The 25,191-nt window shown below is 35.1% G+C and overlaps 1 protein-coding gene across 1 annotated transcript in view; it reads left to right on the plus strand.

The window, feature by feature from the left end:
- The window catches only part of ADCY2 (adenylate cyclase 2), a 203,459-nt gene that overhangs the window by 141,769 nt on the left and 36,499 nt on the right, over positions 1-25,191 (plus strand). The window contains exons 11-15 of the mRNA XM_021546893.3: positions 847-890; positions 3,152-3,232; positions 7,369-7,438; positions 9,788-9,885; positions 16,202-16,286. Coding sequence (XP_021402568.2) covers positions 847-890; positions 3,152-3,232; positions 7,369-7,438; positions 9,788-9,885; positions 16,202-16,286 — 378 coding nt within the window. The remainder of the gene's footprint in view (positions 1-846; positions 891-3,151; positions 3,233-7,368; positions 7,439-9,787; positions 9,886-16,201; positions 16,287-25,191) is intronic.

Below are 25,191 nucleotides of genomic sequence, written 5' to 3' on the forward strand. Positions count from 1 at the left end.
TACTTCAAGTGTACTTTATTCACAGTACCCCAGGAACCAAATCCATACTCACTGTAACATCTACCTTTTGAAGGTGCTCCTACAAGTCATTAGCTGTGGTTGAAGGCCTGAGTTTTAGAGTACTTTATTTCAATGTTGTACCTTTTACACTGAGCAGATTTCTTTTTAATTTTACTAGCACTGTTGTATTGCTGTCAGTAAGATACTGAAAATCTACAGCTTGTGCATTGCATTATCTTCTACTTCTTAAAAGAGAATGCATGAGGGTAAATTCTGATAGTTTTCAACATTGGCATTCAGTTTTTTTTCCTGTACTGGTGAGACATATTCTTTTTTATAATAAATATAGTGCATCTGAATGTGGATTGTGACAGGTTCATTATAGGAAGTACCCAGCCATCACTATTAATCACAAAATAAATGTGCCTGAGATGGCTGCTGTTGCTATTAATTAAAAAATAATGACCATTGTCTATATTTGGCCACTCAGGTCTGTTTTTTCCAAAAACATTTAAAACTGTTTTTTGCTGAAGCTGGCAAGAGTTTGAGTTAAATCCAAACAGTGATGGCATTGAAGTCTTTGTGGTAAAGGAAAACACTCTTGGATTCAGACTGCTGTATTAGTTTATCCTGGTTATATACTGATAGATGAGTTTTATGCCAGGTCACTCCACTTCTAGCTACATTTTTCTTTTAGACAGTTTTAATTGAATGCTAAAAATATTTACACTAGAAACTTTTCTCCTTACTTCATCCTGTTTTCAACACTGTTTTAAAAGCAACTTAATATTATTAAAGTTTATTGTAATTAATAGGGGTCTTTTTGTTTGTTTGGTTGGTTTTTAGGATGTTCCCATGGGGCAATATAATTTTCAGCGTTGCAGAGAAAGGTAAATCAATCTTTAAAATTACTTATTCGTAGAAAGTCTATATAATAAATATACATTGGTATGCTTTCAAATACTGAGGGCCATTGCTCATGCAGACTCCTTTTTATGTAAGTGCTGATACCTCTTACATAAAGAAGGGCTATGGAAACAGATTTGGCAGACTTGTTACTTATGAATTGCAAATTCACTTCCTGATAACAAATAGCTTTATTCTGAGTTGGTATGTTGTTGACCTACTACAAACCAGGTATTCTACCAGTTGGAAGAAAATTATATACAGGAAAACTGGGAGAAAGCCCAAAGATGGGTAAGAATAAGGAAGATGGAAAAGGCTGTTAATAATTTTTCTTACAACACCTAATAATATGTACTAAAAGAAACATTTTGTATATTTGTTTAATTGCTTTGTATTTACATTGTGGTTTATTATTTTAAAGCCTTTAGTATGTTAGCAGTAGTAGATATACAGAAAGTATTTTGTGGTCTTTTATAGTGCTTCTGCTACACAAAACATTTCCGAGATCACAATAGCTTTAAGTTTTCATGGTGTTGCTTGGTACCCTGATGACTAGGACAAGATGATGATATCATAAATACTGAAAAGTCATTTAAATGAACCTCCTAAATTTTGAATTCTTATTGTCTCTGGTTACTATGCAATTATCTAAAATATTGCTAAGTTCCAGAAGGTGAACAAGTTTTGACTGAACATGCATGATATTAATAAAAAGAGTCTAATTCAAAAACTTCACATTTATATTTGGACAGTATGTCCAAAGAGTTTCTATGAGTCAATGAAAGATCATTGGACTGTGGCATTTGGAAATAATGCAGTTCTGAAGTGTTCTTGATTTTGTGTTTCTAAACACCACTCCAGAATAGATTCAGAAGGCACAAAAAATGGGTCTGGATACCAGATCATGGAAGGAATTTCTCCCATTGCTAGTGTCTAAAGTCCATAGTGAGACATAGTGAGACATGTAAGTAGGACGCTAGATAAGCTAATTAATCATTCTCACAGGATAGTGCTCCAGTGATCATAAGCACTTTGAAAATCAGTATTTTATTAGAATATGCAAATGCGGGGTTTGAAGCCTGACTGTAGGTTTCTGTTTGTGAAAGTCTTAGCTCTTATGCATTACACAATAGTCTTATGTTAAGGATCTGCTAAGAGGATTAAGTGTAGTTGGACAATGTCTCCTCATCTGTCTGTGCATTTTTCTTAGATTGTTTCTGTGAAAAATGAGTTTTAAGCACTTTGCTTACTGAAATTCACTAGCATTGAATAGGCATGAAATCACTTGTGTTTATTAAAGTTTCAGTAGGTCCACTAATACAAATGCTCTATTAATTTGAAATTTGAACTAAATTATCAGTGTTAGAGAAATAATCCAAAAGCTTGATATTGAGGAAAATTCATGTTCAACTGGGTTCAATTTGTAGGTCAATAATATTTTTGTGGGGAAAGAGTCAAATTTCAGATCTGACTAATGACTTCTTAGAAAACACTGGTTTTAAATTAGCAGTGGATTTAAGTTTTCAAATACAGACATCACCTGTCAATATTTGAGATATGTACTTTTCAAGTAAAGCACAACTGCTGAAAGGATTGATGATTGCAGCAATTTATGTTTGCAAAGGTAAACCCATTGTGATGATCCTCTGTTGGGTTCATGCTGAGTCCAGTCAAAAGTAAAGAAGCTTTTTTTATTGCAGATGAATTACAAGGCTCATAAACAGAGTAATATTATATATACTTGAAACTAATTTCAGTCAGTACTTAGTTTTCTTATTAAAAAGAGTAAAGTACTTCCAAGAAAAGAAGACAGCAGGATTTTGGTAGGGGATATGCCTCGGTGCACTAATACATTGTGCTCATCATACAATTCTGACAAGGTTTTTTAAGAAAAGAAACCGGCAAAAAACAGGAATGCTTTATGAATTTGAGCATATTCCCATTATTTTTAATTAATTCATAACACTGTGGAAGACTTTCCTTAGACCACAATTTCTTGAGCGCTCTTGGTTATTAATGAAATATTTTCTTGTGTTTGTATTTAAGTGCTCTCTAATAGCTAAGCTCTAGATTTGTGTGTATGTATATTTGTGAAGTATAATGTTTTTTTTAGGAGCTTATTATGAAGGTCATTGTGCCTGATGCCTATAGTTGCTATTGCAGTATAAATGTCAAAAATTGATTATGAACTCACAAGTTTATGATAGCTGTTTTTTGACATAAATTCACACATTTTTCATTTCAGAACAAAATCACAGAAAAGAAGATTTGAGGAAGAACTGAATGAGAGGATGATTCAAGCCATTGATGGAATCAATGCCCAAAAGTATGGCTTTATTCTCTATCCTTTGTTGCATTTGTCCATTCCAACTTTGACGTAACTCTGCAACAGAGGGCAGTGTTTAATATTTTTTGCTCCCACATGCACACCAAGTCTGAAAACAGTAAAGGTGTTGCTAATATTGGCGTAGGAAGCCCTGCACACTTTGAAGATAGGCTGTGAAGTAACATTTTCTACAATATGAGATAAGACAGTGCCTGTGAATCATGGTGTGACAAAGGTATTGACTTTTCTTGATGTTCCTAACAGAGGAGTTTACTCTGTAACTGTTTGTCTGTAGACTCATGGAAGTGACACTACAGATTTATCTTACCTGGGGGCAAAGAAGTAAGACACAAGAAATTACTGGCTCAGAATGATTTTCACTTCATTCTGATGTGAAAATTAATGCTTCCTAATTGTCACAGAAACAATTCCTCAGGATTAGAAACTTTTCCTAAAACCATAGTTTAATGTCTCTCAATTAGTTGGTTGGTTTCTTAGAGAAGGCTAATCTTGATGGTGTGGTGGAACTGCTGGGCAAGACAACCTGCCATATATTTTTTCTGTGTCCTAGGAAGAACTGGAGGAGTATGATGTTTTCTGTTTCCTGGTGAATAGATAAGTTTAGAAAGGCATCAGTTCCATTCCAAAATAAGTGTTCAAGCTGCTTATATTTCTCTGATGAAATAAGGGATTTGCCATTCAAAAATGTGGACAATAGCTATGATGAATTACATGTTTCCCCCACACTTCTGTTACTCAGAATCCAAATCAGCTGAATATTACACCTAAGTATTAAATGTTCATATGTCACATTTTGGTTTTTTTTCACCTTTTAGTCCTATTAAATGGTAGTTCAGGAAAATGGATTTAGGAATTTTTTTTCAGTAATTTTAGAAGAGCGTTGATACTTACAGGTCATAGAGTGAACACAGTGAAGTAGGGTAGGTGATGTGATAGGTAGATCATGTTATTATACTAGACTTGCTTAAAACAGCTATATAAACTTGGGCAGGTTTTTTGTATCTTTACGTATACTTGCTCTGATAAAAGGATTTTAAAAATGGTGTTTTAATGTCAAAAGTAAGGCATCTGTATAAATGCATTAAAATATTGTTGTGACATTACTGTATGGTTTTTTATCTTAGGCAATCACTGTCTTATCTAATTAGTACATAAAATTCAGAGAAACTTGGGGATTAAAAAAGTTTCTGAAAAAGTTTCATTGCATTTTGTGAATTACATGGGAAACTGCAGAAAGATAAGAAATTATCTTATATATCAGAAAGTCTGAATGTCATCTTCCAAAACTAGATTCTCTGCCTAGCTCTGTATTGATTTGCTGAATAAATCTCTTAAAAGCTATGATTCAATTGATTAATACTCACATATAAGTTATGAAAAGTGCTAATTCCTCAAATGTCAAAGTTATTCAATAATACTTCTACCTGTGAAGACTAAGCATACAAAATAGGTAAATAATATATTTTATACATTTAGGACACTAAATCAATCACATTTTTGTTTTCTTTATTATTGTGCATATTTTTGTGCTTCAATTTTTCATGTGTAAAATGAAAATAACATTAGCTAGAGTGAACAAGTGGTTGTGAAACTAAACAAAAGGTTTTGTGAATCAAGGATAAAGTTTTAAGAAAGTTTATGAGAAAAATGGCATTTCTAAATGTTTTTAAGTGTAACATTTGGATTATATGGCAAATAAATCTGTGACTAAATGAAGAAAATTTAAAAAACATTATTACAAGAGTGACTGAAGAACAAAGAGCTTCTGTGCCGTAGCCATTAGGGTGTAACATCACACTTTCTCCATGGGTTTCTTTTCCCTGTATCTTGAACAAAGCACTCCTGGCTCCAAGTGCCTGTCCTGCACAGGCTGGGGATGAGCAGCCCTAGCTAAGCCATCTCAACCCTTGGTGCTTAGGGAACTCCTGGAGGACATGAGAGGGAGGGATGGCCATCTGCTAGCTAAATATGTACCTACAGAGGGGGCTGCTAAAGTAAAGCCAGTTGTTCTTTGGTGAGTAGGTTGCTGTGTTAAAGGGACATTCTCTCTTTGCTCTTTTTTTCCTTAATGTGACAGTGCTGCTATGTTCTGTGCATAATTCCTTGCTATACCCTGTCAACTGGTACAAGCCCTATGAAACCACAGCCCTCTGTGGATACAGGCAGAATTCAGATGTCTGTGTTGTTCCTGGAATTGCAAAAGAATTTAAGCTCAGCTTTGGTACCTAGTTTCCCAAAAGACATGTCCTCATGTACTTGCAAATACTTTGGCAATTTCCAGACTCATCAGGGAGTCAGGCTGAAGGCACAATTTTTAGCCCTTATGTCTGTGCCAAAGGTGTGTGACTTTGTGCTCCCTCCTCTGTACTCAGTCTCCACTTCATTTGTTTCCCTCATCTCAGACCTCTCAGCATCTGCTATGTAAAACCACTACAGTTTTTTTCTGAACTTTTAAGAAGAGCTAAAAGCTTCTGAAAATGTGAGCTTGTAATGTGGAGTGTGAGGCAGCACGTGCTCTAAATGGCGCTCCTGACTTCACATGCGATCAAGTGTGTAACCAAATTGAGCCCCTGGGAGTAGATCTGCAGAGAGAACTTTTTAGCAGTGTGCTGATGGCAATTAAATCAACCCATCTGTCAGATACCATAAGGAAAAACAGGAAATTTGTTAACTATTTGGGGAAGAGGATTACTTCTTGTTTAATTTTTGTAACTAAATGGAAAAAATCTTTCATTTTCATTTTCACAGTTTATCCAAAATATTCTGCAAACTGAATGTTTTCTCCAGTAGATTACAGCTGAACCCAAACAAAATCATGCTATATGTATATCAGTCTTCCAATTCTCTTTCTTCTCAGAAACCTGACTGTGATCACACATAGATGGAAACCATTGCAGAGCAAAAAGGGAAATATATTTTTGAATTAAGCATTCCAAGAACTGAATATGTTTACAGACCCTTTTTTTAATGCAACCAATTGCACAGGAGCAGGGACAGTCTCCCAGGCAAGGAAACAAATATTTTCCATTTCATAAATTAAAGCTAATAGCTTACACTCCACTCTGTCCATTACTGTTCTCCAGACTTTAATTTAGGATATGTTCCACTGTGGTTCACTGCTGCTACTTATTTGCATTACAGACTGTTTGTTAGTTGAGACATTCCCTTTTATTTAGAAGGTATTAGCTATACTACTAATTTAGAACCTAATTTAAAGTTATTGCTGGGAATGTTGGAAAAAAAAATATCAGACCCTGCTGCTATGGTTCAAGCTCAAGTACTGTGTGTCCACAGAACTAATCTGTTTAATTAATTTTTTGTTTTCAAATTTGTGTTGTGCCTTTGAAGTACAAGCAGCCAAACCCTCTTGATATTTAAATATTCTATATCTTTTCGAGTGTCTGTTGAAATAAATGTAGACTTTCATATTAGAACAGCTCCTATTGTAAAAGTTATGTCAAGCTTTTTTCAAGATAAACTTAGTTTAAAATAGGTTTGTCATTTAAATGCAAGTATTTATGCTATTTCTCATGTTAAAGCAGGGAAGAAGTTTTTATAATCAGCAAAAAGGTCTAAATCTACCTCTCTAGGACTGTGATCAAGAGACCATAACAGTTAAAGACAAAAGCCCTCCACCTCTTTTAATAACTTTTGTTATATTTTTATTTGCAATAGGAGTTTGTGAAGTGCAACTTACCTACCCACCACTCCTGCAGTTTGAATGAGTTCCCTTCCTAAAGGCACCTTGTCAAGGCCTGTTTTTGTCTCAGGTCCTCTTCAATCCACTGGATATACTACAGTATTTTGGACATGAGTGGAATATCACTGTTAGAATTCTATCGTATGAATCTCTCCATCCATTCTCCTTAGGCATGATCAACAGAAAAACAATAGTTAATCTGAGCTTTTTTTCATGTGTACTTTAGCAATAGAAGCCATAAAGGAGAGGGGATTTTCAGTCTCCATTTTTACTGTCAGTGAAAGTCACCATATACACTGCAATACACATGAACTTGCTTAATTCCACCTTATTTTCTTATTTTGCTGCATTTCAGTAATAGAAAAGGACAGGACTGTGTTCCTATGTCAGTGGTAATGTTCCTTCTCTTTTCTAGGCAGTGGCTTAAATCTGAAGACATTCAAAGGATATCACTTCTTTTCTATAATAAGACTCTGGAAAAAGAAGTAAGTTATTTTCAATAAGTTCAATAAGTCAGTCATTGTTTTATGGCCTTGTGGACCTTGAGTGTGTTTCTACGCACTGACGCAGCTTCAGCAGGAAGACTGGGCAGTTGCCTCTTTCTGCTTTCTCATGAGCAGAAAGCTATGCTTTCCTTTGGGGAAGGAAGAGGTAGGTTGGACCACAACTGGCTGTATAAATTGGTGAATTTGATGAGAAGGAGCTAGAGGAAATATTACCATGTTGCACTCATACTGTCCAGCAAGTATCCTCTGTGTCCCCTGTGGTGGTTAAATACATATGTAGTTATTTTTGTAGGTGTCTTTGAGTTCAAAGCATTCAAAATGATTTTCAGATTCTTTCACAGCTCAGCAGAATAATTGTTATGGCCATCTGACAAAGGTATGTGTTGCTTGGCAATGCATTAGGGTGGTAAAGGTTTCAAGGCTCCTGAGCCTGTTTTGATGACTTCCTAAGACAAAAGAAGCAAGACCTGGTGTGGTCTCATTCTTAGTGTTTGGGGGATCACTGATTGGATCAAAGCCTTGTTTGGCAGCACATGAGATTTTAATGTGGTTGTTAGTAACCAATAAATTCTGAAAGAGAACTTGAGAGAAATACATCATTATGTGTACTTTGAACAATGACTTGGAAGAAAATTTGGGAGCTAAGTTATTTGACTGAGTCAATGCTTCCAGTAGAAGTCTAATATCTTGATGTAGAATGCTGTGGAACAGCAAAGAGCTAAATGTTATTTTTGGATCCAGCCTTTTAATATCTATTTTTGTCTCCTTTTAATGACTCACGAGTCCAGTCTTGGTTTTAAAGAACATAGTAAGGAGTCTGCTTTTGATTTAAACAGAAGCTTTTCTGGCCCTATGGGACCTGAAAGTACAGAAAGATAATAAAGCAAAATAATTGTTTAACCTAAGGAGTGAATAGCCTGCCTTCATTAGGAAATGCCTAGAGAAACACTGAAATAAATGTAAAAGTAGATTGGAATTCTGTGAAACTTTAGCAGTTCAAGGTTCAAAATTGTTGAACAGGACCACTACAAACATATTCGATGGGTGGAAGAGCAGAACTTGCTGCAAGGTACACATCGAGCAAAGACATATTTGTGCCCTGTAATTCAGTCAGATAAGTGATAAGAATTACTTTGAATTTCTCATACAATTCAAAAGTAAAAAAAGCTGTTGTGTTGCCAAAGTGAGTTTCTGCATATTCATGTAAAGTTTGGTGCACTGGTTTCATAGGCAGAACTTGGCATTAAGCACAGAGACACAGCTGTGTGCTTGCAGTTGGAAGGCACAGCTCATGCACTTTCCATTTTCTGAAGTTTGTATCTCCAACACTTTGTGAAAATAATCTTTGGGTTTTTTTTTTTTTTAGTAATTAAATCTTGAAATTTTATTCTTTGGAAAAAAAAAAAAACCAAAAAAAAACAAAAAACAACCAAAAAACTAGGATAGAGTAAGTAACTTTAATAGCTACTTAGATAATTTCCCTTTGAGTACTTAATTGGTTTCAACCTAGATATATCTATCTCAAATAGCAGAGCAACTCTGATAAATATTTCATTGCTTAATTCTCATGTCTCTAGACAGACTAATTAGAAATAAATAGAGTTTTCTCATGACAAAACAGATCAAATTGACTCTCTCCTAAGAATATCAAGTGTTTAGTAGTAACATAACGTTAGTAGTGGACATATGAGGCCTTTTAACAAAGACATAAAATATTTTAATTGAAGTATTAATATAGGTTCAGTAAATATCACTGTGCTTCCTAGCTATGCTCTGTAGCACAGCTTATACTTTGCTACTTTGTGTGTTCAGAAGTTTCCTGTCTCAATTAATACTGCATTTTTTGTAACTGTTTCAGCCCATTCAGTATTTATCAATAATTGAAAATCAGTTTGAGGAATTAATCAAAAAAGAATTTTGGAATCCTTGAAGAATGCTTGGCGATTCATAAAAATATTTTAACTCATGCTTTAACCTTTATATTTTCTTTATTTTTTTTTTTTGTGGGTCTTCTTTTTTTTTTTTTTTTTTGTAGGGGAATTTTTTTATTAATTAAAATTTTTATAATGAGTTTGGGATAGTCTGTTCAGTGAAGGAACAAGAAAAAACAATTTGACATGACTGTTCTTCAGTAAGCAAAAGTATCGATACTATGTCTGATAATCCCTAGCCCTGTGTGAGTGGATGTGAAGTCACTGAAAACAGGAAATTTACTGTTGCTAAAAACTGCTTATACATATGTGCATCTTTAAGCTGGAAATTCAGTTGGATGCTATTTTATCTGCTTTGGCAATTGTATTTTTAACATTTGCTTTTATTTTCTTCTAGTATCGAGCAACTACTCTGCCTGCATTCAAGTATTATGTGACTTGTGCCTGTCTCATATTCTTCTGCATTTTTGTTGTACAGATTCTGGTTTTGCCAAAGTAAGTGATATTTAATGTGTACTAGTTCCTATGTATATTTACTAATTACTGTAAAAAAAAAGAAATACTAGTAAAAAAATTTGGAATTGTTAGTTTACAGATGACAATTCATGGAAATTAAATTGAACAGAAAAATCTGGGGATTTCAACCAATTTTCAAAGTTAGGCTTGTTTCTAATTTTAAACATCGTCAATAGTGTTATGCCAAACATTAGTAAAAATTCTTCATTCCTTTTAGTTTTTCTATTTGCACTTAAAAATAAGTGTGACAGTTGGGCATTGGAGTGAGACAAAATGGATTGCGAAGTTGGAACTGTGGTAAATAAATTTATTTAATGTAGCACTATGACAATACTGCTATACTAAGAATGAAAACTGAGCATTAATAACTGTAAAGTGTTTAGTCATAAAATTAACTTTGGAATATTAAAACACATTTCTGGAATAAATATTTTTATCAGAATTAATATATTATGATATGATTTATATTTGTGATTATTCTACAAAGACTGAAAACTGGAAGACAATTCCAATATAGGATGTTTTATTAGACTTCTTAAAATTAAATTTTGTGTTTGATTGTTTACACTGTGAAAAGTTGGTTTTTGTTTTATAGCAGTTGTTTCTAAAGCAAACACTTCATATTCCCTGTCATATAATAATTCTTAACTCATAGTCCTTTCTCCTGTTGAGTATTTTCAAGATTATTATTTATAACCACAGTTGAGTGATTCGTCTTGTTCTGTAGTATTTACTCACATTTTAATTCAAATCCAAAAGGAAGTGTTAGGAAATTGTAAGATGACTTTCCATACTGCGGACTTGTAGCATGTATAAAGTTTTATGGACTTCTATTCAGATGCTACTGCAGCAGTTTCCCAGCAAATTTCTCAAATAGAGGTACAAAGCAAGGGACACTCTTCCAAGAATTCAGCAGTATCCTGCACATGTTTGAGTGTGACTTTGAGCATTATTGAAAATATGAAATTAAGATGTGGTAAATTTTATTTTACAAGCTCATACTGTATTTTGATAAGTAAAAGAATTAATTCAGGAAAACTCATGTTTTGCCACATCCCAAAAGCCAAAAGTGGATCCAACTGCTCCCAGCCAGCAAAATGATGTTTTTGTTTTTGATTTTAGTAATGAAAATTAATCTAGATTTTTCATCAATCTTAGATGTGGCCAGACATTCATCTTGCTCTATCCTTACTATGTTGCTTAAACAAATATCTCATTAAAATAGATCATAATATCAGTGAACTCTAGGAAGCTGTGTTCAGCTAAGGAAAATATCCTCCAACTTCCTGGTATTTCTGGTATTTCTAGCACCAGAACAAAAGACATTTATAAATGCTTTATCATTTTCATTACCAAAGTGTTGTGTTATGATCCTTTTATAGGGCTGCATATTAAATTGTAAAAGCAGAATTGAAAAATTAAGTATTACAAATACATGAATGGTATTCAGCTTCAGGTGGTCTGTGGATTATTTTAATAGATGCAAAAATGGAAGACAGAAAGGCAAGGTATTATACAGGCACCTGCATCTTTTCTGGAAAATTGGGAGCATTAGCATTGCAAGTTAAAAAAACAAAAACAACAACAAAAGCTGAAAAAACACCAGTGTATGTAGTCATCACAAATGCAACTTAAATTGAACATACTCTGATGCTGCAAATGTTATTTCCTACTTAAAATTCTATCTACCCTTTTTGTTTTCTTCCAAAAGTTCTCCAGGATTTTTAAATGGTGGTCTAATGAAGACAGGGTGATGAACTAAATCTGTCACTGTGTTTTATTGATTCACTATTCCATTAATCTGGTTTTTCAGTAGTGTAATATCATTGATTTCTGGGCAGGTACACAGCCTGCTGCTTAAAAGTAGATTTGGAGATATGTGATAATGGATAACATCCAGCAAGTTGCAAGTACTAAGTCATTTCTTCAAGATCACCAGACATTTCTTCAAGGCTGAAAAAATATATTAATGTTTTAATTTTATTTGGGTTGGTAAAGTGATGTGGTGTTTTATTAATAAGCTTTACACAAAGTGATAATTATAAATTTAATCATGAAAACTATTCTCTTCTTGGGGTGAAATGTACGATGAGGAGTAGGTCTTCGTTGGCATTAAATGAAAGCAAATCTTTACCATTACATTTCCTTGGAACAGGCCTCCAGTAACTCTCTAGAATTCTTGGTTTCCCAAGTGAGAGAAGTATGTCTATTAATTCACAGCAACCCTACACTCTTTATTTAAGCAAACAGAATTGATACTAGCATAGAATTGGAAGTGTTGGTTTTTTGAAATGCAGACTTGTGAATTGATGAATGTTGGAACTCAAAATGTCTCTCAGACATTTTTAGAGGTTCCAGGCCTTGGTCAGAAACATTTTAGACCCTGTCAGGCAGCTGGAAACAGCTGTGATTTTGAGTTTGAGCCATGGAATGAGTTACCAACTTTGGAGGTGGAACAAGCAGTCACAAAGGGTTAGACAGTATAGTAAAAGTAGTTACAAAACAGAGGGAAATTTTTTTAGTATTGTACAGGGGGGTTTTAGCACCTGTACAGGGGGGGTTTTACTTTGTACATGGGGGTCAGAAGTTCTAAGATGGAGGAAAGTGGGCTGATACTGTTCTTCCTCCTTCTTCTTCCTTGCCTCCATGTTCTTGGTGATGTTGGCACTCACAGATTGGTTTAGAGTAGAAAATCACTTTGTAATATAGGTAGTAGGTATTGGGGAATAATTGTAAACATGTTATACATAATATATCATATAAAAGATAGCAGCAGCCCTGGGTGGGGGGAGAGAAGAAGAAGACAGCAGACAGAGAGGATGTCAGGAGTGTGTGCATCTCTGCCTGGGCCGCTGACCAAACAGCCACAGCCCGAGAAGACAATCTTTTAGATAACTAACAATAAACTGCCTTGAGACCAAACAACAAGGGGCTGCGGAGTTTTTCTTTGGAAGCACGGGTTGGAGGAGAGACTTTACCACCACACGAGACCCCAGTCCAAGCCTGGGGTTCTCACAGATGAAAGTATATTTCTATTGAATAGGAGATACTTCTTGTAGTATTCAAGTTAGGGATTGTATTTAGGCTACATTTAAGATTCTTTGCAAAGTCTTCACTCTCTGAGGCCATTGTGTTCAAGAAACTGTGTCCTTTTTTCCTGAGTCATGCCAAACTAACAGTCATAGTCAGGAGGCCTTCACATAATATTTTTGATCAGGCACAACTGAATTTCTTCATAGGAGAGGTAGTACTTAGAAATTTTGTCCGAAAGCAGGCTTAGAAAATATAAGATGGTATAAGTGAAAGGAAATCATTATTATTAGCTATTTTTCTGCAGTAATAAATCAAACAAACACCCAAGTAGAATTATAAAACTGAACTGATATTATTTGAACATGGAAACTGCCACACAGTCTCCATAGCTATTGAATCTTTTGATGGCTTAGTGTAAGTGTCAATTTCTTTAAGAAATAGATAGCTACTATTAAATATCAAAAAAGTCTGAATTCAATATTGGCTTGTATAATTGTCAGTTGCAGTGGCTTCATTGTGATTTTATCACCTCAAGAGAATTTGCAGTTCAGAACCTGGATAATAATTATCTACAAGCTAAAGAAATTCTCTGCATTGAAGGACATGTGCCAAAAGCCACATATTTCCCAAAAAGTTACAAAATTGTAGAAAAAACACATTATTTTCTGCATTTTTCAGTATCTTTATCTTCACCAATAAATTTCTGGTTTTCAGTTAAATAGTTACCAACGATGTATAAATAAATATATTTTTTTCCAATCTCGTACCACTGATAAAAATTAATTGTCCAAACCAGATATTTCCTAATGAAACCAGAAAAATGCAAGTTTAGCTAAGATCATAAATTATTTAGACATGGAACTACCTGAAGCTTGAAAAGTTCTCATATTGTTTCCTCACTTTTAAACTGTCTCTCTGTAGCTTATGGTCAAAGGCTGTCCTGTTTGTGTTTCTGGTGGGGGACTGTAGCAGAGAGCAGAATGAGGCCATTCCTTGAAGCATAGAAGAGGGAGGTAAAAACTTACCTGGCTTATGCAATTTCAGGTGTTCCTCTGACTAAATATTTTGCCCTAATCTGTCAATGCAATGCATTTGGTAGCTCTACACAACAAAAGCAAGGTTAGTTCACTGTAAAGACCTGTACTGGTTTTATAAGGTTTCAGTGACAAAAAAGAAATTATATTATGTCTTTCCTATGGTCATTGCCTCAAATGAGACGTGTTCATGGTGGCACATAATTTTTAGCATTTTGCTTCCCCTTGTAGCATTTTCAGCCCACTTCTTTCCTTCTAGGAGCAGCATGAAACTATTTTGTCTTAGCTTAAGTGAAGCAGAAGTCTTGCTGTTCCCAGAAAAGAAGGGGGTGCAGGGAGCAAAAATCCTACGGGTTTGTTTCTCTGTTTTCACCACTCAAAACTGGATTCTAAGACACCACTTTTTATTACCCTAAGTCTTTTTCTCTTCATCCTGTTCACCTTGCTGTGTAATTCTTGTGCTCCCTCAATAACATCATTGATTATATGAACCTGCTACAAAGACCTTTTGTTCTTGCCTGTTGCCCGGGAGATTAAGTACTCTTTGCATAAGCTCTCTTTATGCCATGTTAATTTTATTTCCCTTGCTCTCCAGTTTCTCATACATCTTCACTTCTGCTAAAAGGATGCACTCCAAAATTGACTGATAAGGCTATTCCTTTGTTGAGTAATTTCTTAAGATGTGGAGACCCCTTTCTTGTATTCTTCATAACAGAGAAAGCATAGTTATATTTTGAACTGTAGGAAGGGTTAGTTGAATGCTAATTAAGGACATATATGATTGGAAGTGTTTATGCATATGTAAAATATAAGCCTGTTTCTTTCCTAACCGGCTCTGTTTTTAGTTTCCTAGTTGTTTTTTGATTTTCAATTTCTAAGAGTACAAACTAATTTTAATACTCTGATGTACAGCTTACTGTCTCAGTCTCAATAAGATCTTGGAGAATGTGTATTCATAAACAATAATGATCTTCAAATGACTTTTTAAAGAAATATTATTTCATGATTAATATATGTTATGAGTTACCAGTCATTTGTTTTTCATCAGCTGTGTTGATGCAGCCCAAAATCTGATGATTAATACTTAATATATAACAAGTTCTCTGAATGATTGGAAGGGAAGCTCATCAATCATTCTCCAAAATGCTTTTAATGGCATCAGATTGGTTAGCGATGTGTTAACACTTTTTTGTTCTTTTCTGAAAATAATTTTTATAACACTATTGTTAAAACAGATCACAATGTTTCTTAATATTTCTGGCATATAATAACTGATAAAGTAAGATGTGTGCTGAGGCTCAAAAGAGTTGAGAAATATTTTTTAAATCTGTAAAAGTGTCAAATCTGGGTTAAACCTGAAAACAGGTACTGAGAGACTTCATGACTGCATTTAGCTCCCATGCTTAAACAACTCCATTGATCCAGAGTTTCTGATCTTCTCTTAGCAGTCATTAAACATAATTAGGTTGCACTGGATCTTTCCCTAGGCAGATGTGCTGAGAAGCTCTCACATGGTGCCTGATGGAGCAATTATGCTCTGCTGTGGTATTCCTATAGAGAGATTTCCTCGTTTGCAGAATGAATGAATAAAGGAGTGAATGAAGGAATGCACAGATGGTTACTGAATCTCTGTTTACTGAGTATCCAGGGATGCTGCTTTGGCTAGATCTTCCTATTTAGACTGTCCTATAACACAAAAGAAAAGGATGAACGGTAGCACTGAGTAAGGTTGATTGGCATCACAGATATTGCAGCTTCTGCTGAAAATGGACATCACTGCCCTGTGCATTTTTCTGCCTTTTAGGGGTGAATGTACACCACCAGCAAGTTTATTTTATGTATCTATTAGAGTCTTATATTATTATAAAATCAACAACAAAAAACTAAAGTAACAAGGATCTTGTTTAATACAAGCTTTCTAAAGTTTAAACAAAAGAAACCATTGCTTCTCTTAATGTACTCTGTCTTTATGTAGAAATTATTAGCTTCTCATGGTCATAACTTTGCAAGTCAGAGGTAATTTAATTCAATCATTCCTGAATTGAGAAAATGGCAGGGGAAATGTCTGCCATTCAGGTGAGGGTTTGAGTTGGTTTTCCATGGTACTGATGTTTGGAAGTTGCAACTTGCACATAGTACTTTTTCATATCATCAGTATTTTAGACAAAGAAATATCATGTTACAAATGTGTAACCAAGAAATTAATACCTGTTTTCCTTTTCTTCTAGAACATCTATTCTTGGAATTTCATTTGGGGCTGCATTTCTCTTTCTTTCCTTCATTTTGTTTATCTGTTTCGCTGGACAGCTTTTGGTAGGTATTCAAGGAAATCTAATCCATTAGTTGATGGTTTCTTTGAAATAACATTTTCTGATTTTGCCAAGTCACTCTGCCTTTGCAGAGTACCAGTTAAATGAAAAAGGATTTGCATGCTCAGGCTTCTGTGGACATTGTTTTGTCCATGTTGGTTTTCTGTAAAATGTCCTGATTTATCTGAAAAGCAGAAAATGCCAATGCAGTGGTTGTCTGTATTGACACTAATATTCTGTTTCTCATATGAAGCTGGATCATCTGAGAGGTTTTCATTATTGTTTGATAGATTGCCTTTTCAAATTTTTTTTTCCTATTGTGCTTACAGGAGGTGACTCATTTTTTGATTGCTTTAAATCACAGGACTGTGTATTTGTTTAAGTATTGTATAAGATCATTTTCTGAGTTTAAAGAATATTTCACCATAACAATTTCATTTGAAATATAAAACTGTTTTAGTAAATTTCCAGTTTTTTTCACTATGTGGTCCAGGTGTTATTATAATACGTATTAGTGTATGTATTATTATGCTGAATTTGAGAATTTAATTCACTATTTGAGCAAACCATTCAGCCTTTCAGCATATCTCCCTTTCAGTTCTCAAATATATATATGTAATAAGGACAAGGAGGATTTGTAAGAAAGCGAATGCAATCTGAATGTGGCATCCCCACTGCTCCTTCTCTGTCTTTGCATAAGCTCACATAGAGAAAACTGAAAGATCTTTTATAAAAAAAGTACATGGGAAAGACAATTACTTCAGTATGCAATATGACAATGTAGTTAAATAAAAAAACAGAGGAAGTAGGTTTTTATAATTTCTTTGTCTTCTCTTGTGAGGCTTGTAATTAACCAGGACATGTTTTTAAGAAAATATAATTGATACACATTTCAGTTACCTTTCCAATAAGTTTGGGATGATGCCACTGCTCAGGAATTAATCTGAAATATAATGCAATTATATTCTTAAATATTTTTAGTCATTAGAGTGAGGTCTTAGAGGTATTGCTATTACTTAACAGCAAAAATTAGTTCTTATGTAATGTTATACTTGACTGCTGTTTGTTATTGACAGTAAATTGAGAGTAAAATGATGAAGTCAGAGGACTACTCTTGAATAAGGAAATTTTTAAAATTTAAAAAAAGCTAGACTTTTCTTGTAGGAAGAAGAGGGGCTAATGAAATGGTATCAAGAAGGGCTGGCACATACATTCTCCTACGGCTTTTATTTATAGTGTTACTTAGGAAGAATAGAAATACATTTTTCTCCATTTAAAGCAATGGCTAAGGAATATCCCAAGTCAGAGTTGTACATTTGAGCCACTTGAATAATATCTAACACCTATTTTCAGTGCCTTTTGTCCATGTCACATAAGTACTGTAAATACTATAAATAGAAATTGAGATCTATCGTTGCATTTCTGATGACTTGCCAGTTGTCATGTTCTAACCTAAACAACTTGAAGAGGAGTTATTTATGTCTATGTCTTTGTGAGTTCAGCTGCTCTAATACAGAAACTATGCTGCTAAGAAGATTTCAGAAAGTTACAACTGTAGTTGATGCAGTGTTGTCTTTCCTTCATGTGCATGGATGTAGTTTTTAGTGTGACAGGTGGGAAACAGCTAACAAAAGAAGTAGTAGGTTTTCCTTTCCCTTTTTCTCTCCCTAAGATTCCTTCCTTTGTGTCAGAATCCAAGCATTTTTTTGCAGCTTTATCCACAGTGTATAACCACAGCTTTATCCACCCTATATTATATTTTGGTAGCATATTTATTGTACTATCTGACCCATCACTGTAAATGTTTTCTTTTTATAAGAAAAAGTCTAAACTTTCAAATAAACTAATATTGATATCTGACACTGTTAAAAGAAATCAGACTTTATCATACTAAGGCTGAATTGGTTTGGGTTTGTTTGGGGTTTTTTCACACCTCTTTTTCTAAAGAGGTACATTTTGGATTCCCTTATAGAAGACATGTAGTAAATTGGATTTGCTTATGTGTACATGCACTTGCACACAATTACAGAGTTTTAAATCACCAAATATCTCTCATCCAAAAATGCATGAAAAACCCAAGAATTTTTGTGCCTGTCTGACCTTGAGAGATGAAATGTGGTGAGTTAGCTACAGGCCAGACACTCACCCAGCTGCTCACTCTCTCTGCCTCACTCAGAAGGATGAGGTAGGAAAATAGGATGAGAAAGCTCATGGCTTGAAATAAGGCAGGGACATTACTGACCAATTACTTTCATAGAAAATGCAGACTGAACTTGGGGATAATTGATTTAATTTATTACCATTTAGAATAGATTTGTGTTGTAAGAAACAAAGCCAAAACATTAAATCCACACCATTACGCCTCCCTATCCCAAATTTACCTTCATCCCCTACTCCAGAGTCCTCTACCTCCCATCAAGCAGTACAAGTAGGGGTGGAGAGTGGTTAGTGCATAGACATTTCTCTCTGCTGCTCCTTCCTTTCCCAGTTCCACCCTGCTCCATTTTAAGGACTCCACAGGCTGCAGTTCCTTTAGGAACATCACCTGCTCCAGCACGGGTCTTCCATGGGCTGCAGTGCAGTCATCACCTCCAGCATGGAGTGCCTGCTCCTCCAGCCTTGGGGTTCCCTCTTGTGTTTCTCTCCTTGTGTTCCCTCCTCCTCTCTCTGCCCAACATTTTGGGCTCTTTCTTGCCCTGGTGTTCCCAAGGTGCCTAACCAGATTCAGGCCTTACCACCAACTTGAGCACCAGAACCTCGTCAAAACCTTGCAGTCAAATATTTACAGGACTGTAACAAGATTTACAGTGTGGAACCTGAAATGCCAGTAAAGACAGCAAAATCTAAGTTCAGTTTAGGACACGTGGTTATCAGTGTGATATACATGCTTGTCTTAGTATTTTGACACTTTGCACTCTCAGTCTTCACCTGTTACAAATGGCTGTAGCCCCACAGAGTCTCACAAAAAACAACATTGTACAAATGTATCTGTTTCATTTCATTGGCAAAACAAAAAAAACCTATTGAGACTGTAATACTAAAATTACTAGCTCTTATGGAATTTAATTGCAATATTGTAAGAAGAGATTTATGCTCACTGTTTCACTCTGAGTTTATTAATTGATTCTGCTGCTCAGCAGCACTGCAGCATAGCCCAGCTCAGTCTGGGGTGAAGTGATAATTCAGTCATTAGAGAAGAATAGGAATTTTTCCATCAAACAATGCAGCACAATTAAGGATGTAGTAGCACAAATAAGGATTTTACAGACTTCCAGAGCCTGTCTTTGTGGCATCCCCTGCAGCTCTTGGGCAAACATGCCAACAGCAGGGAGAGCTGACAATTCTGACAGAAATAGTCATTTGCCCATAGGCATGAAACATTGCTCAATCCTAGCTAAAATAGCATATATCCTGAAACTTGAAAGGAATTTATATCTTCTATGTTCTAATTACTTTTTTGTACCTATTTAATGTTTTATATGTTTTTTTTTGTTTTTTGGATAGTCACAGTATTCAGAGATACTCATAGTCTTAAAGATTATTAGTATTTTCGGTCATAAACATTCTTTTTTTCTTATTTTTTCATATTTTAAATGTAGGCCTTTCTTTTTAATTAATTTTGAATATTTTCTTTGAGGTTTGCTTGAGGAGTTTCTTTCCCAGATAGAGGAATAAAGGACAGTGATTGTCCTTTATCTCATGTATTTTCTGTGTCTTTTTATCTTCTTGAAGTACAGATGAGTTCATAGAATGCATGTGGAATGCCTCAGACCTGGTAAGTGTTAGATGTGTTTTACCTCCTGCTGTGAATGCAAGGAAGCAGACATCTGATACCCAAATGTTACATTGGAAAATATAATGCATTCAGTGGGGGAAAAAACCCACAATAAGCATGTGAAGGAAAGATCTTTGGGGTAGCTGGGGTAGCTGACCAAAGAAGTATTAATCTCAAGCAGATGTTCTTTATGCATTGGTGCAAGTCCTGTCTCAAAAATCTATTGGCATTACCTGGGACATATATGCACTTAATTGATGTGACATTCTCTTTGTGCCAGTAACATTTCATTAATATGAATTGGTTTTTTGCTGCATATGTTTATACCTTGCAAACCAGTTTGACTACTTAAGCTAACAGAGAAGATAGAAGTAATATCGTCTTATCTGAACATGTTTGTAGTCTCTCTTAGATACCCAACTGAATCATGGAATTAGCAGAATGTGATACCAACAAAACAAACAGCAGAAAATAACTCGCCTCACAGTTGAGAAAGATGTTCAACTGCTCTCACAGATGAGAACAATTTGAGGTTACTGAAGTCTCTGATAAAGGGCAGCCAGTACATGAGCCCTGTCCTTCCTAGAAGAGAGCATGTTATTTACACCACATCACTGTATAAAGAGTAATACACAATCTTTACCTTTTTTTGCATGGGTTTGTGTTTTATTTTAAAGCAATTGGCATTGGTACTTAGGTACAGTCAGAATGATTGTGTACCCATAAGATATTTAAAAGCTCTGTAAGGAGAGGAGTGTCAGCACCAGCACTAATTGGAAATTATTTTCAATCTGGAATTTTATCTTTGAAATGAATGTCTTTTAATGCAGATATAGAGTAAATATCTAGGGCCTTTGGTTTCTTCAATAGTAAGGCTTTGCCTGTAAATGAAGATTAAAACAGGGTTGTTTAGGCAAAAAGAACCTAAAGAAACACTTTGGCACCTACAACAGGGTCCATGAAAGAGGCTCATCAACCCTAAAACTCATTCTGATGAGTTTTAGCAGAAGCACTGCAACAGCAAATCCATCACCACTTAGTTAAATACCATTTTCAGACTTCAGGAATTGTTATAAGTGTACTAATTTCAAACAAAAATCTTTCTTCTTACTCAGCTTCTTGAGTTACAAGTTTACAGCATTAGTTACATGATTGAAGCCAGCTGAATAATTTCTTAACTTGATAAAAACCACATTCTTTATGTCTGCTTGGCCAAAAATTCTGTTTTATTAACTTTTTAAATCCATCAATGCTGTTCTTTAGTGTCTTTGCCCATTATGAGATTGTAAGTTAATTTCAAATACCCAAATGTGCTTCCTAGTGTGCAAACAATTTTTCCTTCAGTTACTAAAAAAGCAGGAAAGCAGAGAGCATCCAGACTGTTTTCAATGGTTTGTACATGTATTAACTGAGAACTGATACCCATGATGTGCTAGTACTGGAATATGGGCTCAGATCAGAGCTCCTGTTGTGTGAGACAGTTTTTGGATGGTAGAGTCTCACTTGGAGATCGAGACTTGGCCTATGTAGAACATAGCATTCAGAAATCCTTCCTCTAGTTTAGTGCCCTGAGTGTCCTTAAAATATGATTCAGGTTTGATTTTTCTCAAAACTAGTGGCTCTTTAAATATTTTCTGAGAAAAAGTAAAACCTTGATGGGAGCGACTGAGAACATCTTAAAGTAGCATATAACACAGTGATTGTATGTTTTCTTGAGTAAGAAAAGCAGCACAGGAAGTGCAAGGACTGAACTCTGCCTGCCTAAAGGCATATTTTTATTTACTGATAGACATTTACCGTTGTTAGTATTTACTGTTGTTAGATATTTATCTATTATTAATTACCTATTATTAGTAGACTTTTAGAATAGACACTCAACAAGGTGAAGGTCTTGTCAAGCCTCTGTGGAAGGGAAATGATGCCCTAAATTTGAGCTTTCACATTTTCCAGATTCTGTACTGCCTTAGTGCATGACTCTGAACTTCATATAAAGTGTTAGCAAGTTCTCTTCACTGTTTAGTTAGATAAAACAAGCCTTTTCCAGCCTGAGAACCAGGGACATTTTAGCTTCAGGCCTAAAAATTATAAACATCAGTGAACTGAGAAGAGCAATCTAGGAGGACGGGACTTCATAATCTGAAGCTGTAACTGGACAATTAACCCCAGTATGTAAATGGAACAAAACTTATAAAAGTGTGAAAACTCGTGACCAGTTGTTCACTTTACATCCATCTTGGGTCCATCTTGGGTAGAGCCAAGACTGGGCTCTTATACAGCCCAAGGTGTATCCTTTGAAGGCCTTTTAGTAAGTACCTACTTTATTCCTTCGTAACCCTGTCCAGCCTCTGTTCCAGATCAGCCTCTCTAGGCATCACACTGTCATGTTCTGTCCTGTGAATGACACAGCTGAATAGAACCACAGGGCCATTCTAACAAATGGCCTGTTGTAAAGGATAATTAATACTGCAAAGTATGGTGAAATTAAAAATGTGATGCTGACTTTAGTTTTGCTGTTATTTCTTTTTTCAGGATTGTAGTTTTTGTCCAGTCAGTTGCATGAAGTACAAATTGAGTAGACTTTTCACGTGGATGCATTTTGTACAATTCAAAATTCCTGGCTTAGATTTACAGATGCCCCTGTGGAATTCAAAAGCTTGGTGTTACAGTACTAGTTTTAGAAGTACTTTGGTCCTTTTTGTCAACATTAACAGCATTAATAAGTATGTAAAGTAAAAGCTTGTGTCATATAGCAAAATCCCTCTTCTCCAAGCTTAGGTCAATGTAATTGCTGTCAGCAATTTGGTTGAACTTTGGTGTCTTCTTCAACTCTGAGTGAAAACAAGCATGTAAAAAAATCTGAATTTTGTTTCTCATGATTGCATTCTTTGAAGCATCAGTATTCTTAAAATATTGAGTTGTATTTGAATGCAAAATGAAAAGAACAACAATAGAACTGTAGAAAATGTGATTCAGTGGCTTTCTGTAAATAAGAAGTTTTCAGTGAAGATGTTCCAACCTCAACTCGCATGTGAAGGAGAAGTGTGACAGCTCTTGAAACACTGTCTTTCATCTACAACATAGCTGTCACAATTAGTTCTCGCACCAGTTCCTTGATCCCACTCAGAAAGACAGCATTCATCTTATTAAATGATGAAGTAGGTTTTTGTGTGTGCAAGGACAACACAGGATACATTTTAATGTCCTGAATATTCAAAAAAGTTATTACTCATTATCATGCTGTGCTGTCATATCAGATTTAACATGTTCAGATGAAAGGTAATACATTAGTCACCTCTCATACTGCAAATACCTATTATTTCTAGTTAGTAAATTATAAACACTGAACCATATTCTGCAAGCTCCACTTAAAATAAACACTGGGATACTCTGTAATGCTACTGAGATCTGACGTTTTATCCTACTTGCATGCTTTCAACAACATTCTTTCTTTAATCTCATTCTCCATTTTATTCAGAAAATTGCAAAGGAGACATAACATTTACCACAAAAATGTATGATGGAATCAGCAAAATAAACCTGTCTATGTCTGCTGTTAAGAGTGGTTTTAATGATTACCCCCACCCCTCCAGTTGTGCTTCCAGGGATTCCCCACATTTTCAGCCGTACTAAACTGCTGCAGTAATACTACATATGGGATGGATCTGGACAGCTCAAAAGTGAAGTTCAGCATATTTGTTATTGACACAGAGAATTATTATTCAACAGTGTATTCTTTCATGTTTTCCAAGGAATATTTACTCAATGGCTTAAAGATTTTTAGAGTTTTGTCACAAGTTTTCCTTTCGGAACTGTCACTGGCTTAACAAATAAGGTGGGCAGGGCAGATGTACAAATAAACAGGGGTCTTCCCTCTCCAGAACTCAGAGCTGTGCATTCAACAGACTGGTAAGAGATACATCACTCTGCTGTGCTTTTGTTTGACAAGTGGAAACAACTACCTTAATTTTAAAAGTTGCACTCTTAACATAACTCACATTGTTCTTCTGGTTAGATCCATCAGTGTCTCGTAATTTTAGCAAGAGCAAGGGAAATAATAGAATCTCTTTATTGATTGATCACATTGTCTGAATGATATATTATTTCCTGAAATTTATGTTGTTCTCCAGACCTTTTCTAAGTGATAAGGTTGCTCTTTTTTTTTTTTTTTTTTCCCTTAATGGTAGCAAGAAAACTTTTTTTTAAAGAAATGTAGAAAATCTGTTCAATAAGTTCCAATAAGTTCCTCCTTGATAAAATATATTACCAAGGTCAGGTGATATTGTTCAAAAATCTTGTGAGCAAAGAAAAATTGGAATTATTGCAAGGCATTTTAGTACAGAGGTTACATAAGTCTCTACCTGTTTTCCAGGTACTTTGAAAACAAAGGGAATTCTCAGCAATACATACTGTTCTCAGCATGGGCATTGCTAAGTAGTCTCAGCAATTCTATGCTGTAATTTTTTTTCAATTTTTACTTTCAAATATGAAGACAGTTCAATTTTTAAAACTGGATGCATTGATGTTAAAGTAGAAAAGTTTGAAAAGTCACCGTCATTTGATGCTAACATTCTTGTATTTAGATAATGGGTTTCAGCAGAGATTTTTCTGTGTGAAACTTAATTTTATCCTTAGAGTTAACATAACACAATTTTTTTATATGAATAGAGAAAACTCAATTTACATTGTGTAGCACTACTAAAACACAAAAGCACCTTTATTCCAATATTGTTTTGCATTTTTTACTGCACCGTGGTTTCTAAAGTTTTGACATTGAAAGTAAGGGCTGCTAGAGTTTGTTGGGTCCAGTGGAGTTCAGGAGCTGGGAAGTGCTCCTTCCTAACCCACTGAAGCAAATTTTGGAATTTAAAACCCAGGGAGGGAATCCTCCTATCCCACTCCCACTGAAGTCCAAGATGCAACCTATACTGAGGTTGGGTATGTGTTCCCAATAGGAAAATGGGCATATACCATACACAGAGGACCAATCACAGAGATCCATGGACAGAACAGCACCCACGTAACAACACGCAGCACTAACCTAAACATGATCTACACTGATGGTGTAGCTCCTTCTTTCTGGAGGATCAGGACTGATGGAATATATACTTCCTGACTGTCATCATCCACAGGCACA

The sequence above is a fragment of the Lonchura striata genome, chromosome 1, assembly GCF_046129695.1.
Source record: "Lonchura striata isolate bLonStr1 chromosome 1, bLonStr1.mat, whole genome shotgun sequence".
Lineage (NCBI taxonomy): Eukaryota > Metazoa > Chordata > Aves > Passeriformes > Estrildidae > Lonchura > Lonchura striata.